General features: G+C 43.3%; 1 protein-coding gene across 1 annotated transcript in view; it reads left to right on the plus strand.

Annotated features, from left to right (window-relative positions):
* LAMB4 (laminin subunit beta 4) overlaps nucleotides 1-20,644 on the plus strand; it is a 225,831-nt gene that overhangs the window by 53,223 nt on the left and 151,964 nt on the right. The window contains exons 8-12 of the mRNA XM_075343475.1: nucleotides 6,169-6,289; nucleotides 9,121-9,309; nucleotides 11,411-11,590; nucleotides 11,690-11,799; nucleotides 15,235-15,314. Of these exons, the coding sequence (XP_075199590.1) occupies nucleotides 6,169-6,289; nucleotides 9,121-9,309; nucleotides 11,411-11,590; nucleotides 11,690-11,799; nucleotides 15,235-15,314 (680 nt within the window). The remainder of the gene's footprint in view (nucleotides 1-6,168; nucleotides 6,290-9,120; nucleotides 9,310-11,410; nucleotides 11,591-11,689; nucleotides 11,800-15,234; nucleotides 15,315-20,644) is intronic.

Raw genomic sequence — 20,644 nt, forward strand, 5'->3', positions numbered from 1 at the left:
CCCTTTCAGACAGATTTAATTTAAAGGGAATCTGTCACCAGGTTTTTGCTACCTAATCTGAGAGCAGGGAAACATAGAGGCAGAGATCCTGATTCCAGCGATGTGTCACTTACTCGGCTGCTTAAGCTGGCTTCACACATAGCGACAACGACGTCGCTGTTACGTCACCATTTTCTGTGACGTAGCAGTGACGTACCATCGCTGTCGCTGTGTGTGACATCCAGCAACGACCCGGCCCCTGCTGTGAGGTCACCGCTCGTTGCTGAATGTCCTGCTTCATTTTTTGCTCATTGCTCTCCCGCTGTGACGCACACATCGCTGTGTGTGACAGCGAGAGAGCGACGAACTGAAGCAAGCAGGGAGCAGGGAGACGGCTTCTGGCAGCTGCGGTAAGCTGTAACCAAGGTAAACATCGGGTAACCAAGAAGCTCTTTCCTTGGTTACCCGATATTTACTTTAGTTACAACGTCCGCCTCTCACGCTGCCTGTGCTGCTGGCTCCCTGCTCCCTGCACACAGCCAGAGTACACATCGGGAAATAAGCAAAGGTTTGCTTATTAACCCGATGTGTACTGTGGCTAGGAGTGCAGGGAGCCAGCGCTAAGCGGTGTGCTCTCACGCTGCCAGTGCTTGCTCCCTGCTCCCTGCACATGTAGCCGGAGTACACATCGGGTAATTAACCCGATGTGTACTGTGGCTACAAGTGCAGGGAGCCAGTGCTAAGCGGCGTGCGCTGGTAACTAATGTAAATATCGGGTAACCAAGAACTTGGTTACCCGATATTTACCTTAGTTACCAAGCGTAGCAGCGCTTCCACAGCGACGCGTGTCATTATGATCGCTGCTGCGTCTGCTGTGTTTGACAGCTAAGCAGCGATCATAACAGTGACTTACAAGGTCGCTGTTGCGTCACAGAAAATGGTGACTTAACAGCAACGTCGTTGTCGCCGTCGCTGTGTGTGACACCACCTTTAGAGTAGTTCTGATAAAATCACTGTTTAATCAGCAGTAGTGTATCATTAGAGGACTACTTGATGTGCTGCCAGGTAGTCCAGCATATTCATCAACTCTGTATAACTGCTAGATCTGCAGCAAACAAAACATTGATTTTATCAAAATGACAGCAAACAGCCCAGTAAGAGACACATTGCTGGAATCAGGGTCTCTGTCTCTACATTATGCTGCTCTCAGATGGGGAGCAAAAACCCTGGTGACAGATTTATTTTAATGCCATGTGCACACTAAGTATTTGGTGAGTTTTTTTACTTCATTATAAGGCAAAAACAGGAGTGGAACAAGCAGAGGAAAAGTCTAATAGAAAAACAGGCACCACTTCTATATCTGTTAAATATACCCTGTTTCCCCGAAAATAAGACACTGTTTTAAATTTTTTTTTGCCCTGAAAAAAGCACTATGTCTTATTTTCAGGGAGTGTCTTATTCTCGAGGAGACATGGTTGGGGGTAAGGTTACCCCCCACAAAAAGCAGACCCCCCATCCCAGGATTGTCATACTTACCAGCCCAGGGCGTCTGTATGGATCCCAGATCCTTCTGTGATCTCCCATCAGGTACGCTGCACGCCTCCCCTGCGTCTGGCCGACATCAGATCACACACACACACACACACACACACACACTTCTCTCTGTGATCTCCCTGCAGCTGTGCTCCCCTGCGTCTGGCTGACATCAGATCTCACACACACACATCAGATCACACTCACTCACTCACACACAAACACCCACCCACCCCACTTCTTCCCACCCACCCCACGATCCCAGCAGCTGTGCTGCATGCCGTGCTCCTCTGCCTCCTGCCGACACTCACAGATCCGATCGCTTACGTTCACACACAGTCACACATCAGACAGTATACACGCACACATCAGATCGCATACACTCACACCCCACTTCTCCCTGTGCCCTCCGGTGGGCGGTCCCAGCAGGTGTGCTGTACGCCGTGCTCCTCTGCCTCCTGCCGACACTCACAGATCTGATCGCATACACTCACACACACACACTCACACATCAGAACATACTCACACATCAGACAGCATACACGCACACATCCGATCGCATACACTCAGACACACACTGACGATATCGCACATACGCGCTCACACACTCACAACATCCGGAGATACCACATGCTTCCGGCCATGTGATCCTCCGGCAGGTCCTGGAAGGTCACTGCACGCACAGTATTGCCGCCGAGAAGCAAGCGATGTCACTGGATGTTGTGAGTGTGTGGATGCGATTTGATGTGTGTGAGGTGTGTGTGAGGCCCCCTTCACACGTCCGTGATACACGTGCGTGTTTGGTCCGTTTCCGTATATGCCGGAGACACGGCCAAACGTGCACCAATGTTAATCTATGATTGTGGTCACACGTCCGTTATTTCATTATGTCCGTGTGTGCGTGTCCGTGATCCGTATGTGTATGCGTTTGGCACGGATGCATGTCCGTTATCTGCACGGAGCACGCACACGTGGACACAATGAAAGTCTATGGGTATGTGCACACACGTTAGTAAACACGTATGCATATACCTATAGTCCGTGTCCGTTTGGTGTTTTTATTTCTAGTGATGTCGGCTATTCTTTCTATTTCTGTGTATGTCGTTCAATCTCCCTGAGTCCGTCGGTCAGTCTCTCTGTCTCTCTGTCGGTCTCTCTGTCTGTCTGTCCCTCTCTCACAGTCTGTCGGTCAGTTTCCCCCCCTCTCTCATACTTACCGTTCCCCGATCTCCGGCGCAGCGCTGCACGGCATTCACACGGCTGCGGCGGCTTTTACTATTTTGAAAAAGCCGGCCGCTCATTAAACAATCTCCTATTCCCTGCTTTCCCCGCCCACCGGCGCCTATGATTGGTTGCAGTGAGACACGCCCCCACACTGAGTGACAGGTGTCACACTGCACCCAATCACAGCAGCCGGTGGGCGTGTCTATACTGTGCAGAAAAATAAATAAATAAATAATTAAAAAAAAATGGCGTGCGGTCCCCCCCAATTTTAATGCCAGCCAGATAAAGCCATACGGCTGAAGGCTGGTATTCTCAGGATGGGGAGCTCCACGTTATGGGGAGCCCCCCAGCCTAACAATATCAGTCAGCAGCCGCCCAGAATTGCCGCATACATTATATGCGACAGTTCTGGGGCTGTACCCGGCTCTTCTCGATTTACCCTGGTGCTTTGGCAAATCGGTGTAATAAGGAGTTATTGGCAGCCCATAGCTGCCAATAAGTCCGAGATTAATCATGTCAGGCGTCTATGAGACACCCTCCATGATTAATCTGTAAATTACAGTAAATAAACACACACACATGAAAAAATCCTTTATTAGAAATAAAAACACACACATATACCCTGGTTCACCACTTTAATCAGCCCCGAAAAAGCCCTCCATGTCCGGCGTTATCCAGGATGATCCAGCGTCGCATCCAGCGCTGCTGCATGGAGGTGACAGGAGCTGCAGCAGACACCGCCGCTCCGGTCACCTCCACACAGCAAATGAAGACAGCCGCGCGATCAGCTGCTGTCACTGAGGTTACCCGCGGCCACCGCTGCATCCACCGCTGGATCCAGTGACAGCGGGTAACCTCAGTGACAGCTCAGCTGATCGCGCGGCTGTCTTCATTACCTGCGTGGAGGTGACCGGAGCGGCGGTGTCTGCTGCAGCTCCTGTCACCTCCATGCAGCAGCGCTGGATGCGACGCTGGATCATCCTGGATAACGCCGGACATGGAGGGCTTTTTCGGGGCTGATTAAAGTGGTGAACCAGGGTATATGTGTGTGTTTTTATTTCTAATAAAGGATTTTTTCATGTGTGTGTGTTTATTTACTGTAATTTACAGATTAATCATGGAGGGTGTCTCATAGACGCCTGACATGATTAATCTAGGACTTATTGGCAGCTATGGGCTGCCAATAACTCCTTATTACCCCGATTTGCCAAAGCACCAGGGTAAATCGGGAAGAGCCGGGTACAGCCCCAGAACTGTCGCATCTAATGTATGCGGCAATTCTGGGCGGCTGCTGACTGATATTGTTAGGCTGGGGGGCTCCCCATAACGTGGAGCTCCCCATCCTGAGAATACCAGCCTTCAGCCGTATGGCTTTATCTGGCTGGCATTAAAATTGGGGGGGACCGCACGCCATTTTTTTTTAATTATTTATTTATTTATTTTTCTGCACAGTATAGACACGCCCACCGGCTGCTGTGATTGGGTGCAGTGTGACACCTGTCACTCAGTGTGGGGGCGTGTCTCACTGCAACCAATCATAGGCGCCGGTGGGCGGGGAAAGCAGGGAAAAGAGATTGTTTAATGGGCGGCCGGCTTTTTCAAAATAGTAAAAGCCGCCGGAGCAGTGTGAATGCCGTGCAGCTCCGGGGATCGGGGATCGGTGAGTATGAGAGAGGGGGGGAAACTTCAGTTACTCGGGGGATTAGCGGTCACCGGTGAATCCTTCACAGGTGACCGCTAATCAGTACTCGACACAGACAGAGCCGCGGTATGAGGATGAAGTCGGGTGAAGTTCACCCGAGTTCATTCTCATCGCGCAACTCTGTCTGCTGTCAGCCGACGTTTATAAACGACATTGTGCATCACACACACGGACATTACACACGGACATTACACGTACACATACACGTTAATTCCACACGCACACACGGACGTTCTGCACACAAACACGGCTAGCATACGCAATTCACACAGGTGCCACACGGACCATAAAAACGGACACAAAAACGGGACACGGACCCGAAAAACGGCCCGTAACACACGTGCGTGTTTTTCACGGACGTGTGAAGGGGGCCTGAGAGTGAGTGAGTGTGATCTGATGTGTGTGTCTGTTCTTATGTGTGTGCCTGTGTGTGTGTTCCGCCGCTGCAGGATCTTGATGCGCTCACCTGCTTCGGCGTCTGGTGAGTATGATCGGGAGTCTTCTTTCTTCTGTCTTCTCTCTTCTGGGGGTGCCCGCTGCCTATAATGAAGTGTCCTGCAGTGTGTTTTAGGCTATGTGCGCACGTTGCGTACTAGCCCTGCAGAAATTTCTGCAGCGATCTGAAGAGCACATGTGCGCTTTAGATCGATGCAGAAATGTCCGTAGTGAGCGCCGATTCCATGCGCTCTGCCTGCAGCTCCTGCCATAGACAGAGCAGGAGCTGCCGGCAAAGCGCAGGAAAGAAGTGACATGTCACTTCTTTTTGCGCAGCGCTTCGGCAGTAGCCGAAGCGCTGCGCTCTTAGACGCCACGTGCGCACGGCCCCTGCACAATCTCCATAGACTGTGCAGGGGCCGCAGGACGCATGCAGTTACGCTGCGCTACAAAGCGCAGCGTAACTGCATGTTTTTACGCAACGTGCGCACATAGCCTAACTCTTTCACCGCTGCATGACACTTCATTATTGACCGCAGCTATGTCTTATTTTCAGGGGTTGTCTTATATTAAAGCATCCCTGAAAACTCCTGGGATGTCTTATTTTCGGGGGATGTCTTATTTTCGGGGAAACACGGTATATATAGTTATATAGTTACATAGGTTGAAAAAAGACCTAGGTCCATCTAGTTCAACTTTATTGCATTACCACTGTCGTACTACCTTTTATGGTAGGGCATTCCACAGTCTGACTGCTCTAACTGTAAAGAACCCTTTCCTATTTAGCTGCCTGGTTTTGGCTTACAAATACTGACGTAAAAAACTCACCAAATACTGAACATATGATCATGGCTTAACAGTTAAATGTAAGCCAAGAGGAAAGAAGATACTGTATGCTCTGTCATGATCTTATATCTAGTAAAAAAGTAACCTTGTATAAATACTGTTTGCATTTTGCTTCATGTTTTGAAAAATCGGTGTCTACGGCTTTTGTTTAAATAGATATCAGGTAATTAAAAATATATGTATAAATACTTTTTTTTTTCCTTGAAGATCCTAAATACAATTTATAATAAAAGTATGGTAGCTTTAAAGTACCGAAGTTCACTATTAATCAGCTAGTATGAATGGAATGCAGATTAATGGGGCTTGCTGCTTGGGAATTAATTGTGTTTCTATAGATTTGGGTCTTATCCATGAAAAATTCTTCTTAAAACAACAAAATATGTAATAGCTGATATTCCCAACAAAATGTATATCCCATACCATTGAAATATAGCTTTCACTGATTCTAGGTCCATGGCAAATGTATATGTCAACATAATACAGATGGCCTAAACTGTGAAAAATGTAAAGAATTTTATAATGATGCACCATGGAGCCCTGCAGTCGGCTATGAGGACAATGCCTGTAAAAGTAAGTGCAGGCCAAATGCTTGTCATACTTTTATGACCTTACTACTTATTTATGGTTATGTTGTGCTGCCACATGGTCAGGTTTTATCCCCCATTCCCTTCATTTGTGTTTTCCTATACTGTCTTTTTTATATTTGGTATATTTCACCCATTGTCAGAAATTATATAAGTAATGATGGCATACAGTACTTAATATAAAACATCATACAGTATGATGCACAAAACTAGTAGCATATATTAGCCAAATATCAGCTCTAATAACAAATTACAAGTTTGTAGGCTTGGTCGTCTATGCCACCCTCCTCCAGCAATGGTAGCCATGTCATACAATCATATAGCTAACTGTCTGCAATGGGTCCTGAGGTCTACAAGACCATGTAATGAGACATAATCATAATATTCATCAGCTGAAAGTGCAAGAAGTATAAAAAAATGCTACTCCTTATTACAGATCCACTTTAACCCCTTCACGACCATGGACGGATCTATCCATCTTGGAGCAAGTCCCGTTAAGCCCCGCCCCCTGCTGCGGGCAGGCGGCGGCGGTCGGCACACATATCAGCTGTTTTCAACAGCTGACATGTGTGCCTGCTAGCCGCGGGTGGAATCGCTTCCACCCGCGGCCATTAACCCCTTAAATCTTGCTGCCAAAGTCTGGCAGCAAGATCTAAATGCGCGCGGCCATGTTTTTTACTTACCGCCGCCCCCACCGGAAGTCAAGTGCGTGATCATGTGACTATCGGTGGTTGCCATCGTAGCACAGGGTCATGTGATGACGCCTGCAGCTATGAAGTTTCACTTTCATTTTCCCTCGGCCAAGAGCAGAGGGAAAAAGAAAGTGACTGTATCTGCTGTTTACAGCTGTATAGCTGTGATCACCAGATAGATAATAGCGATCGGATTGCTGATCGCTATAGCCCCCTAGGGGGACTAGTAAAATAAGAAAAAAAGTAAAAAAAAGTTTTAAAAAATAAAATAAAAAACAAAAAACCTAAAAGTTCAAATCACCACCCATTCCCCCCATTGAAAATTAAAGGGTTAAAAAATAAATAAATATAAACATATTTGGTATCGCCGCGTTCAGGAATGCCCGATCTATCTAAATATAAAATCAATTAATCTGATTGGTAAACGGCGTAGTGGCAAAAAAATTCCAAACGCCAAAATTACGTTTTTTGGTCGCCGCAAGTTTTACGCAAAATGCAATAACAGGCAATCAAAACGTAGCATCTGTGCAAAAATAGTACCATTACAAACGTCAGCTCGAGACGCAAAAAATAAGCCATCACTGAGCCATAGATCCCAAAAAATAAGAACTGTGAAGAAGAAAGAAATGTGCGCCACTTTTATTGGACAAATTTGTGAATTTTTTTAACCCCTTAGATACAAGTAAACCTATACATGTTTGGTGTCTACAAACTCGCACCGACCTCAGGCATCATACCCACACATCAGTTTTACCATATAGTGAACACCGTGAATAAAACATCCCAAAAACTATTGTGCCATCACACTTTTTTTGCAATTTTTCCGCATTTGGAATTTTTTTGCTGTTTTCCAGTACACCATATGGTAAAACGTATGGTTTCATTTAAAAGTACAACTTGTCTCGCAAAAAACAAGCCCTCATATGGCAAGATTGACGGAAAAATAAAAAAGTTACGGCTCTCGGAAGAAGGGGAGCAAAAAACAAAAACGCAAAAACGGAAAGTGCCCCGGGGCTGAAGGGGTTAAAGTATCAGAAATCACACTCCAAAATTACAATATAAACCAAGATCATCCTGGATAAAGAGTGAAATAAACAGAATCCCTTTATTTTTGTTAAAAAGATTACTTTATTGACATATATTTCAAATATCAAAACAGTTATAAGCAAAATAACTCAGAAAGGGGAACAGACGGTATCCAGGAAAATAAAAAAAACAGCTATTGATAACAGTGGCCTAAAGAGAGCAGCATTTATATGAGTTTACATAGTGTCATTCATTGTAGTGTAGTGCAAAGTGCAAATGTTAATATCAAACAAAGTGATGTGAATTATTTAATATGGTACAAACATGCTGCACCTCACATACATTTAATACAGAAGATACAAGGAGTAGTAATAGGTTTATTGGGGTATCAAATATTCTATATCTTAGTATGATGGCGTTGTACCCAAGGTAGAGCCATGCTTCAAAATGAATGTTGCGGCGCTGGGATACCTTATCCACACAACAGCTAAGTATGCCATTCCATACTGGTATTGGCGTTATACCACTTTAGCCTTAATAGTTTTAATGTAATTGCTATTCTACCTTGGGTACTGGGTTATCAGACTAGGATATTGAATATTTGACACCTCACTGTTTTTGCTGTTTGAAATATATTTCAACAAAGTAATATTTTCAACAAAAATATAGGAGATTCAGTTTGTCTCACTCTTTATCTGGGGTGGATATAGCAAGGATCTTGGTTTCTATAAAACAAATGGTGTAAAGTTAAGTAGCAAAAACTTTCCACAGTGACTGTGCTAAAAAATGCATTTGTGTCATGTGAATTTTGCTGCAGATCTATTTTCTGTAAATTTCCAAACAAATCCATGACATAAAGGGCATGATGCGGATTTGAACACTCATGTTTCTAGACACAATATACAGGATTTGCCACATTTGAAATATGATATATCTCAATGTCCCCTAAAACAAGTGTAATATTATATATATATATATATATATATATATATATATATATATATATATATATATATATATATATATATATATATATATATATATTGTTTGCTACTAATTAGAGCAATTACAGTAATAGAAACTTTTGTTCTATTTTTAGAATGCAATTGTAATGGTCACTCTGACAGATGTCATTTTGACATGCTGGTATACCAGGCAAATAATCGTGCAAGCGGTGGTGTATGTGAGGACTGCCAGCACAATACTAAAGGAAATCAGTGTGAACTGTGTAATCCGTATTTCTACCAGGACCCTCTCAGAGATATCTCTGATCCTGATACTTGTATCCGTAAGTTCAAACCCTTTTTCCTATAGACTTGATGAAATCATGTACAACAGGTAATAGTAGCCATGCTCATGCTAAGGTATTTCCATTGTTATGTTACTGTATTGTTTGCATTTAGTCTGTTACTTTGTTAGTATGGATGCTGTAAAGCAATGAACTGAACTGATAGATTGTCATTACACGGTATTCCATAGAAGAAGAAGTATATGCTCATGGTTTTCTGACAAAGATAGGAATAGGAAAAGTATAAATAATAACTAGTATAAATTAAGCCCCTATTAGACTAATGTTGGCCAAATCCGCCAATATTGACGAATTCCGCCAATACTCTACAATGTGTATAGGAGCACCAGCCAAATGATCTTTGCGGGAGATGTCAATCAAGCATTTCTGATTTCGGACTGCCAATCTCTTTGTTCTCCCAAAGATAATCCTTTGGCAGAGATGTTTGTTGGCGGCTTTCTCATAGAGAGATAAAATTGCTTGGCAGAACAAGTGCTTCTGTGTATGAGATAGGCGGTTGAGATGGCTATTGGTTGAAGGATGAGTTTACAACCATCTACATTGTATGGCAAACTTTATTCTGGCTTCACACATTTACATTTTGCATACTAGACTGCAATTTTTAGACTGCCAAAGGTCTCCATGGCCGATATGGAAATTACAGTGTGTACATGAATGGTGAAAAAGGGACATGTGAAGATAATGGACCTTCTAGGCTAAATTTGCACGATGAGTGATTGGTGCATTTTTGATGCTGCAGATTTTCTGTAGCACTTTTTAAGCAATTACCTGTTAAAAGTTACTTTCATGTTTTTATTGTGTTTTTGAGTGTTTTTTAACACGCAGAATATGCATTTTCATCTGCAGGACTATGGGTAAAATCCGCAAATAACACTTACCACAAGAGAAATTGACATATTGTAGTTTTCAAAATCACACTACAATCAGTGTAAAAAACTACAGTGGGCATGAGGTTTATATAAATCCCAAATATTTTGCTGGAGCTGTAAAGCACTACATTTTTTATGAAAATATGGAATGAAAAAAAACACAGCGAATACTCATTGTGGGATCTCAGCCGTGCACTATGCTTCTACTCTCTATGCCTACAAAACTTTCTCTTGAATATAATGGATTTTATAAAAGTTTGTCAACTTAATGGTCAACTTATATGAGGACACTCCTAAGACAATATGCAATTCATCATGAAAAAAATGTCAACATATATTTTTTTAAAAAAGGAGAATACAAAATCCAATTCACATCAAATATAATCTTTATTAAAAATGAATGAAAAAAACAAAAAACACCAACATTAATAATAAAAGAGATGTATGCAGAGTATCAATATGAAAATAGGACTAGCAGCATTCTAACAATTGCACATGATCAAATATGTAACCAACCATATAAAGTGACAAGTGCCTAAAGCTCAATCAGGACTCCTAAAAATCTGTACAAGCCATTTCATTAAATATAAAAGTGTATACAGTGCATGTAATTGCACATATCCCAAAAGAAAGGCAGAACAGATATTCAAGGATCGTAGCTATGAGAGAAACAAGCCTGTCACTCCTACAGGTCCAGGGATATCACGTGCCACCATCCAGTATAAAGGGAAATCACACAGTGTGATGATGTTAAACCGTGCTAACCGCAATGCACAGCATGGGCGCAGTATTATGGATGTAAGTAAGAGAACATGTCCATTCTGCTGCGCACCGCGGTAAGTACCAATAAGATCATAAGAAGTGAATTACCTGGGTGGAGGAGTATCCACGTGCTGTTGTCCTAAACGTCCCGACGCGCGTTTCGCACCCGGCTACAACAGGTTGGTTACATATTTGATCATGTGCAATTGTTAGAATGCTGCTAGTCCTATTTTCATATTGATACTCTGCATACATCTCTTTTATTATTAATGTTGGTGTTTTTTGTTTTTTTCATTCATTTTTAATAAAGATTATATTTGATGTGAATTGGATTTTGTATTCTCCTTTTTTGAAAAAATATATTGACAATTTTTTCATGATGAATTGCATTTTATAAAAGTTGTATAGAAATAACAATATTTTACAATTATTCTGCGCTCTTCTTCCAGCTTGTGATTGTGACCCAAATGGTTCAAAAGGTAATGGATTATGTGAAGCTAAAACAAACCACAGACTGGGAATCATTGCTGGGACCTGCTTATGTAAGGAGTATGTGGAAGGAATCCGCTGTGATCACTGTAAACCTGGCTACTTTGGACTGGATGACAATAATCCTGACGGATGTCTGTGTATGTAGCTGAAAAATATAAAACACTATATTATGTTAAAAATATGGAAATAAATGCATAAAACTGTAAAATACCAATGTTAGTATTTTTCTATTTCAGACTGTGGTTGCAACCATTTTGGGACCTTGCCCTTCTCATTCTGCGATGTTAATACGGGCCAGTGTCAATGTCAGAGTCTTGTAACAGGTCGGCACTGTGATGAATGCATAGTAAGTTTGGGTATTACCCCTAAAACATTGCCATTATTTCCGCTAGATAATTTACTGAACATGTACAGTACTAATACTTCACAACTGTTGCCCCTGTAAATACAATATATTTTTATTTCGCAACTCCATATTAATCATGTGAAGTGAAAATTCACTTTACTGGTGCTAATTAATAATATAATTCTTTTATGTTTATTTTGCCCTGGAAATAAAAAGCTGTTATTCAAAATAATCTATCAGCCGCATATGTGCTTAAAGGGATCCTGTCACCAGATTTGGCGACTATAAGCGGCGGCCACCAGACTGAGCTCTTATATACAGCATTCTAGAATACTGTATATAAGAGCCCAGGCCACATTGTATAAGGTAAAAAACACTTTTATAATACTCACCTAGGGGGCGGTCCGGTCCAATGGATGTCACTGCTCTCCAGTCCGGCACCTCCTCTCTACTGCGCCTCCTCTGTGCTGCGATCTCCATCCTCCTTCTACCTAGCCCAATGTGGATGACACGTCTACGTCATTTACACAGGCCGACATTGCAGTCCTGTGCAGGTGCACTTTGATTTGCCCTACTGAATTTACCTGGATTAAGGAACGTTTCATCCTTTACAGCAGCATGGTCATCTTTAAGCTCCTATTTTCTTATCTACATCCACAGTCTATATCCACAGTCTAACCTTTAAGTGAGTTTGGTGCGACAAACACTCCTGGAAAGATTGTCAACTCCCATGTTTTCCACTTGTAAATAATCGCTGTCACTGTAGAATGATGAACTAATTGCAAATGGCATTATAATGCTTCACAGAGTAAAAGGCAACAACAGTTGTTTCTGGAAGATCATTGCTTTTGTCTTTCCTCTTTAGCAATATTGTAACACATTCCTAAATGTTCCAGATCAGCAAACTACCAAAACTTCTGCTTTTATAGAGATTGTCACACTTGTTGATGAACAATTAAAAAAGGGCAATTGATAAGCAGCTCCTGGCTGCTATTTACCCTCTAAATTCCAATGGAAGCAGTAGGGATGTACTTATTTTTTTACATATTGGTTCTGCATTGTGACCTAGTTTCTCAGAAATAAAAAATAAGATGGTGTAATTTGTCATGTGTTGTGGTTGATCTGAGATTAGATTTACCTAATTTTAAGGCCTTCTAAGGATCAGATATTTCTTTTTTTATTGTGTCCTGATACTTAAAACAATAGAATTCAATGTACTTAGTTTTTTTATGACTAGGTATAGACACCAAAAAAGTACAAGGTTGGCATGGCATGTTCCATTAGTAACTCTTTTTAAATTTGTTTTAGATTACTAATTAAATTACATGAGAAATGAATAAAGTATCAATCAATAAATAGCATACTTAAAATAAATAGAAAATATGTAATAAACAATCTTAAAATATTAAAGCATAAAAATAAATTACTTGAGCAGAAAATATCTAGCAATGTACTATAGTCTATAAAATACAAGTATCTAAATAATAACAATATTAAAAAGGCATAGACAGTGAATAGCTGAATAGTTTTTAAATGAATTCATATGGCCCGTTCAGTGTTTTGGAAAGTTGCATAATTTTGTAACAAGTCAAGGCTACACTAAAATTTTGTGACTTTTGGCGTTCACATGCCTTTTTTACCCCACTACAGCAAAGTGGGTAGAGTTGGAGTATGGAACCATTTCTCGTCAAATACATGACAAGAGGTGACATTCGTTATGCCACAAATCTCACTCAAGCAGGGTCTGGAGCAGGGGCATAACTGGAATTTGATGGTCCCTGGTGCAAAATTTGGACCTGGCCGCCCCCGTATGTTGGTCAGACGTACTGTATGTATATGTATGTATACATTAAGTATTCTAAATCCTATAAAGACATACGAGTTGCCTCCCTATTATGTAGTAATGGTCCCCACCCTGTTCTAATGTCCCCGATCCTGGGCTCCTTCCTTGTAAATATGTCCCTCATCCTGGAATATATGTTTCCCATTGTAGCTGACATCTTGGTGTATATATTACCCCATCTTGGTAAAAATGTCCCCATCCTGGTATATATGTCACCATCCTGGCATATATGTCCCTATCCTGGGCCCCTCCTGGTATCTACAGTACCCCTCCTGGGGCCCTTCTGGTATATACTGTCCCTCTCCTGGTATCTACTATCCCATTCCTCTGGCCCTTTTGGTATATACTGTCCCCCTCCTGGGGCTCTTCTGGTGTATACTGCCCCCCCGCTGGACCCCTCCTGGTATATACTGCCCCCCTTCTGGTATATACTGTCCTTTTCCTGGTATTTACTGTTCCCCTCCTGGTATATGGCCCCATCCAGGTAAATATGTCTCCATTCTGTCTAATGCAAAAAACAACATTGTATTCATTGTCCCTGGCTCCCATGTCATGTAGCGTCCTCATGTGTAGAACAGTGGATGGCAGGTTTCATTAGTGTCAGTGCTATTGCAACATATGACATCATGTCAATGCGCCGCCCTCAATCACTAGGGCACAGATGAAAGCTACCAGCTTCTGTTTGACCGGTAGCGTGTATCGCAGTACAGGGACCCGATGGGTCTCTGTACCCGAATATGCATTTTAGCTGTATGTTCAGCCTCGGACGCACATCCAACTGAAGCAGGGGCTGGGGCCAGCAGGCCCCCTTTACTCCCAGGTCTGGTCGCTGTTGCAATCCCTGTGACTGCGATCATTCCGCCCCTGGTCTGGAGTCGGATTTGTAGCACGGTGCATTCAAAGATGTATGCCACTCATGCAATGGTCCAGATTCTTGAACATGCCTCTTCATGAATCAGGAGCACAAGACTCCAGCACATCTCCTCACCAAGACCAGCTCATAGTATTTAGGCAGATAGTTGATTAGATTAGTAGTTCCAAGTAAAATAGTATTTTAAGTTAATTAAAAACAATACATGCTTCAAATATATTTAGAAATGTATTTTAATGTGCCTAATAAAGAACACTTGCAAAAGTTGTAAAAGTGGCTTATACAGTACTCCATAGAAATAATTCTACATGCCATTTATGAATAGTAAAGTTTTGTTATAAACTTTATAAAGTATATTAACCACTAGGGGTCAGTGTAGTTGCAAAATTCCCTAAATAGAAAATCGAATTCCAAAAAAAGCAAAGATCTGCCAAAGAAATTAAGTAGGAAAACAACAACTTTCTTTATTTGCTTATTATATTTCCCAAAACATTTTAAGGAAGTGTCCAGTATATCTGTACAATATATCATACTTCTAAAATATATCCACTACAACAATGCATCGTATTGAAGTATTGAAAAAATGAACCTCTGCTGATAATAAAAAAGCTTACATTTAAGGTAAAACAATTAACTTAGATCTAAACTAAAACATATTATTTAATTTATGTGATTGGTCTAATTTGTGTATGTGACTATTGTCTTTTTTTTTACAATTTAGCCTGGATATTGGGGACTTGGAAACAGCCTGTACCCTTGTACAGCATGCAACTGTGATACTGGAGGTGCGCGGATGAGTGTGTAAGTATAGGGTACAGTATATAGTAGATGCTTTTACAGCATTTTTGGGGAGGTTTTCTTTCTACAGAAAACAGTGATTGCTTATAGCAACATGCATAAATAGCATACAGTGGGTGATACAGTGGGTGAAATAAGTATTAAACACGTCACCAAATTTCTAAGCGAGTATATTTCTAAAGGAGGTATTGACATGAAATTCTCACCAGCTTCTGGTGTTAACCCATTATATTGAAACAGGCAAACAAAAAAATAAAACCATGAATGTTCAGAAATAATGTGTGCTGAGCAAAAAGCATGTGTAGCGCCCCACGGGGCCTACAGGAGGGTTACTCGTCACCGGGCCAATGATATTTGGGAAACAACCAATAAATGGCCAAAATCATATAGTAGCTAACTCTAAAATAAGAACAAAAACTTATAAAGAACATAGAGTAAACAGCCAAAAATGGAATCAAATTATATCTTTATTGAAAACAAAATCAGCAAATTAACAAAAAACAAATGGCAAACAAAAAGGGGTGGGGGGGGTAAGCCATGAAAATTATTTTCATCCGTAAGCATCCTAAAAATCACAATTATGGATCACCAATAAATATTTAATGAAAGATATATAATTTGACCACTAGGGGTCCTCAGTGCAGAAAAATATATTAAATATTGCACTCCCCAAGATATTGCACAATCACAGAAAAATCCTTATAAACACTCTCAAAAGGAGATGGCTAGATAAGAAGGATCTAAAAAAATGTGCAGTTTTAAACAGTGCATGAAAAAATTGAATCAATTATATGGAACAAGCCCACCTGTGCAAATTATACAAAATAAAGGAAAAATGCAGTATATGAGCTGTAATTCAATAAAGGACCAAAAAGGTATAGATAACGTTGTGCAATATTTATTGCACCGGCCCAAAGATTATAAATAGCAACAGGATGGACAAAAAGTGCAAAAATTGCAGAAAAATATCATTATATATGAAATATAGCCCAATATTTATTGCACTGACCCAAAATACCTACATAGCAGCAGAGGGGTAATAATTATTGCACTGACCCAAAGCACCAAAAAGCAGCAATTTAGCAGCAACAAAGACAAAGAAATTATTGCACTGGCCCAAGGTCCCAGAAATGCAGCCACAGAAGCATGGAGAGGCAAGGGGATACAGGTGCAGCCATACAGACCAGTGTCAGGCTGCCAGAATAAAGTGCAATGCTTTTGTGGCTGCATTTTTGGGACCTTGGGCCAATGCAATGATTTCTTTGTCTTTGTTGCTGCTAAACTACTGCTTTTTGGTGCTTTGGGTCAGTGCAATAATTATTACCTCTCTGCTGCGATGTAGGTATTTTGGGTCAGTGCAATAAATATTGGGCTATATTTCATATATACTGATTTTTTTTTGCAATTTTTGCACTTTTTGTCCATCCTGCTGCTATTTATAATCTTTGGGTCGGTGCAATAAATATTGGGCAACGTTATTTATATCTTTTTGGTCCTTTATTGAATTACAGCTCATATACTGCATTTTTCCTTTATTTTGTATAATTTGCACAGGTGGGCTTGTTCCATATACTTGATCCAATTTTTTCATGCACTGTTTAAAACCGCACATCTTGTTTTAGGTCCTTCTTATCTAGCCATGTCCTTTCGAGAGTGTTTATAAGGAATTTTCTGTGATTGTGCAATATCTTGGGGAGTGCAATATTTAATATATTTTTCTGCACTGAGGACCCCTAGTGGTCAAATTATATATCTTTCATTAAATATTTATTGGTGATACAATTGTGCTTTTAGGATGCTTATGGATGAAAATAATTTTCATGGCTTATCCCCCCCTTTTTTTGTTTGCCATTTGTTTTCTGTTAATTTGCTGATTTTGTTGTCAATAAAGATATAATTTGATTCCATTTTTGGTTATTTACTCTATGTTCTTTATAGGTTTTTGTTCAATGATATTTGGAGCTGTTGCTGTGACTGGCCTGACTCGGCTCCGTGGCACTGTCGGCTACATAAAAAGACAAATAGGCGGGTGCAAGGTTGTTCGGTGTATAGGGGATTGGAAGGAGGGTGAAGGGTCCCTGGGCAGTGTCACCGGTGGCAGTGGTGACTGGGGGTCTCGGCCGCTGACCCCTCTCCCAGGAGCGGTGTTGGATGGGAATGGGGGATGCTTTGCAGCGCCACCCGTGGTGTGTGGCCAGGTATTAGCCGCCGCTGCGAGGTGTTGCTCTCCTCTGGGGCTGATGTTAACGCAGCTCGGATAGTCCAGCTCCCCACAGGTGGAGTGAGCCCCAGGGAGGATGAGGATAATGGGGATGGCTGATGGCACCAAAGCGCAGGGCGGCAGTGCCGGCAATGACAAGGATGACACAGGGGGCTACGGTTCAAAGTTCCGTTTACTCACAGTTCTTAAGGTGGCCCCGGAGGTGCCGTCCTCCACCGCCATGGATGGACTCCAGCTGGTCCTAGGTGAAGCAGAGGCAATCACCGGTGTCTGTGGAAATGTGCTGACACATGGTTCCCCATAGCTTGAAGAAATTTGGGGATCCCGCTGTCGATCTTAAGTATCCCGTCCCGTATGCAGGTGACGCAGGTCCTCGCCATGGGGTCCGACCGTAGCCCTGACCCCGGATCCTATATGTTACTGTGCTCCGGGAAAGTGGGTAATGGACGATGGGACATGAAATCCCCATCTCCTGCAGATTTGTTGGAGTCCATGAAGGTGTCCCCAACCGAGGGTCCTGCACCCCGACTTGCGCTGTCACTGTGAGAATGGTTAGGCTCGACTTCAGCTACAATCTCTTTGTTACGGGGGGACCGGCAGATTAGGACCAGGGGGTATATATCCTAATCGCCAGTCGGGGCCCACCGTGCTCCAGATGACAAAGGAGCTGCTGGCACCTGAGGGTTAGGCGGAGACTATAGAGCTGGATGGCTCTGAGATAACCAAGGAACTCTGGGAACCGGTCACGTGTGTTGGGACACGTCAGACCGGACGACAACCCGATTAGCGTTTTGGTGCACCTAGCGCTACACCAGCCACGTGTGCAGGAAACACGTCAGGCCGGGTGGTAACCAGGTAGCGTTGACCGGAAGACTGCCACGAAAGCGCCCTGTCAGCCACATGTGTAGGATACGTCAGGCCGAGCGGTCCTCCGATTAGCGTTTCTGGCCACCTCTCGACTGGCCACGTGTGTGTAGGACACATCAGGCCAGATGGGTACACCAGTAGCGTTGACCGGGAAGCCGAGGAAAATAAGGAACACCCTGTTAACTCCACAGGGGTCCTGGAGTACACTGTCTGTGCGCGTAGGGGGCACAACCGGACAGGTGCCGCAGCAGGTGCTTTGTCCGTGTGCGTAGGGGGCACAATTGGACAGGTGGCGCAGCAGGTGCGTTGTCCGTGTGCGTAGGGAGCACAATCAGACAGGTGGCGCAGCAGGTGCGTTGTCCGTGTGCGTAGGGGGCACAATCGGACAGGAAGCACAGCAGCCGCAGCCCAGTTAATGCCACTGGGCTGCTATAGCAAGACTGGAACGGCAGGAGGGAAGCACGGCGCCTGACCCTGATGTGCCGAGCCACGAATCTTGGCGTGACAGGCACCGTTCGCCTAACCCTACCTACCGCTTCCCAACATAGGCTTATGCCGCAATGAGGCTCTAACATGGAGGTGTGCTCTGACTAAGCAAAAGTGAAGACTGCGCACCTCCATGTTGTCTCCAGCCCCTTTTATAACCTGGGTCCGCCCCAAACCCAGGGTGGAACCACCAAGGTCCAATAGCAGAGTGCCATGTCATCAGTGACGTCACATGCGACCTATCCGGAACCGCCACGTCATTGATGACCTCATGGCAGCCACGCCCCAAACACTTCACCAGTCATCGTCTGACGACCAATACTGAGGTGCCAGATCATAGGGGCGGGCCTCTGCGAGCCAGTCCGGAGTTGCCACGTCATCAGGACACCTGACACCCTCTGCCCTATCAGGGCCTGCCACCTCACGGACATGCTCAGGGAGGTCCTTACCGGACCTAGCCTCTGATGCACTAAGTGCCTGAGCATGCTCAGTAGCCTGAGCTACAGGCTTAGAAAGCAGACTATCAGTTTGAGCATGCTCAGTAGCCTGAACTGAGGACTTAGTCTCAGACATAACACAAACAGGCTGAGCATGCTCACTAGGCAAACCACCGGGCTTAAACTCTGGCTGGGGTAAATCGGCGCACGCATGCGCACTAGCCGCCTCTCCACACTTAGACGTGGTGGAAGGAACAGCCAACTGGACCACCCGAGGCACGGCCAAGAACGGCAGCCGGCGCCTGGGCGCAACAGGAACCGCAGCAGGCTGCTTGCGGCTATGGCGGCGCCGGTTCGTAACACTCTTCTTGTCCCAACATCTTCACCAGCTGCCTCTGTCTCTCGCCCTCTTTCAGTCTCACTCCTGCAGACTCAGTGCGGTGTTCTGGCCCATGGCCCTGGGACTATCTCCACCTGTCTCCAGTCTCAGGGCCAACCTGTTAAACGCTGCTCCCTCAAGTCTGTCTGCTCTGTTATCTGTCCTAGGCTGTTCTCTGAAGTGAAACTTCTTGTCTTTTTACTCTCTGAGAGCAGCCCCCACCTCAGTAATGACTCAGCAGTCCTGGGGGAATTTCATAGCCTGGTTTACTGTGTGTGGTGACTGGCTCACTATCTGGGTGCTTTATGTAAGTTATGAGCTCAGGATTTAGTGTAAGTGAAACAAACCAGTGATTAACATCTTCTCACCCGGGAGAGAATTACAATCTTAAAACAGATGTAATACTCTGTGGCGACTGAAGCCTCAAGGGCACCACACATGTGCAAGAGCAGTTAAAGTTTGCTCAACATCAAAGCCTGTGAAATAGTGGAAGAATATAATCAAGGCAGAGGAGACCAAAATTGAACTCTTTGCTTTCCATAATACACATCATGTTTGGAGGCCAAAAGGCTCTGTATATCACCTCAAAGACACCATGTGAGCAGTGAAGTTTAGAGGTGGAAGCAATATGGTGTGGGACTGTTATTTAGTATTGGTAAACTTCATATAATTGAAGAAATGAAGAATGGACAAATGTACCAAGACATTCTTGATAAAAATCTGCTGCCATCTACCAGGATGATGAAGATGAAACAAGGGTTGACATTTCAGCAAGACAAAAATACGAAACACAAAACCAAGGAAACTCACAATTGGTTTCAGAGAAAGAAAATAAAGCTGCTAGAATGGCCCAGCCAATCAGCTAACCAGATCCAATAGAAAATGTATGTAAGGAACTAAAGCTCAGAGTTCATAGAAAGAGCCCACAGAACCTTCGGTATTT

The sequence above is a fragment of the Anomaloglossus baeobatrachus genome, chromosome 4 (genome assembly GCF_048569485.1).
Source record: "Anomaloglossus baeobatrachus isolate aAnoBae1 chromosome 4, aAnoBae1.hap1, whole genome shotgun sequence".
Taxonomy (NCBI): domain Eukaryota; kingdom Metazoa; phylum Chordata; class Amphibia; order Anura; family Aromobatidae; genus Anomaloglossus; species Anomaloglossus baeobatrachus.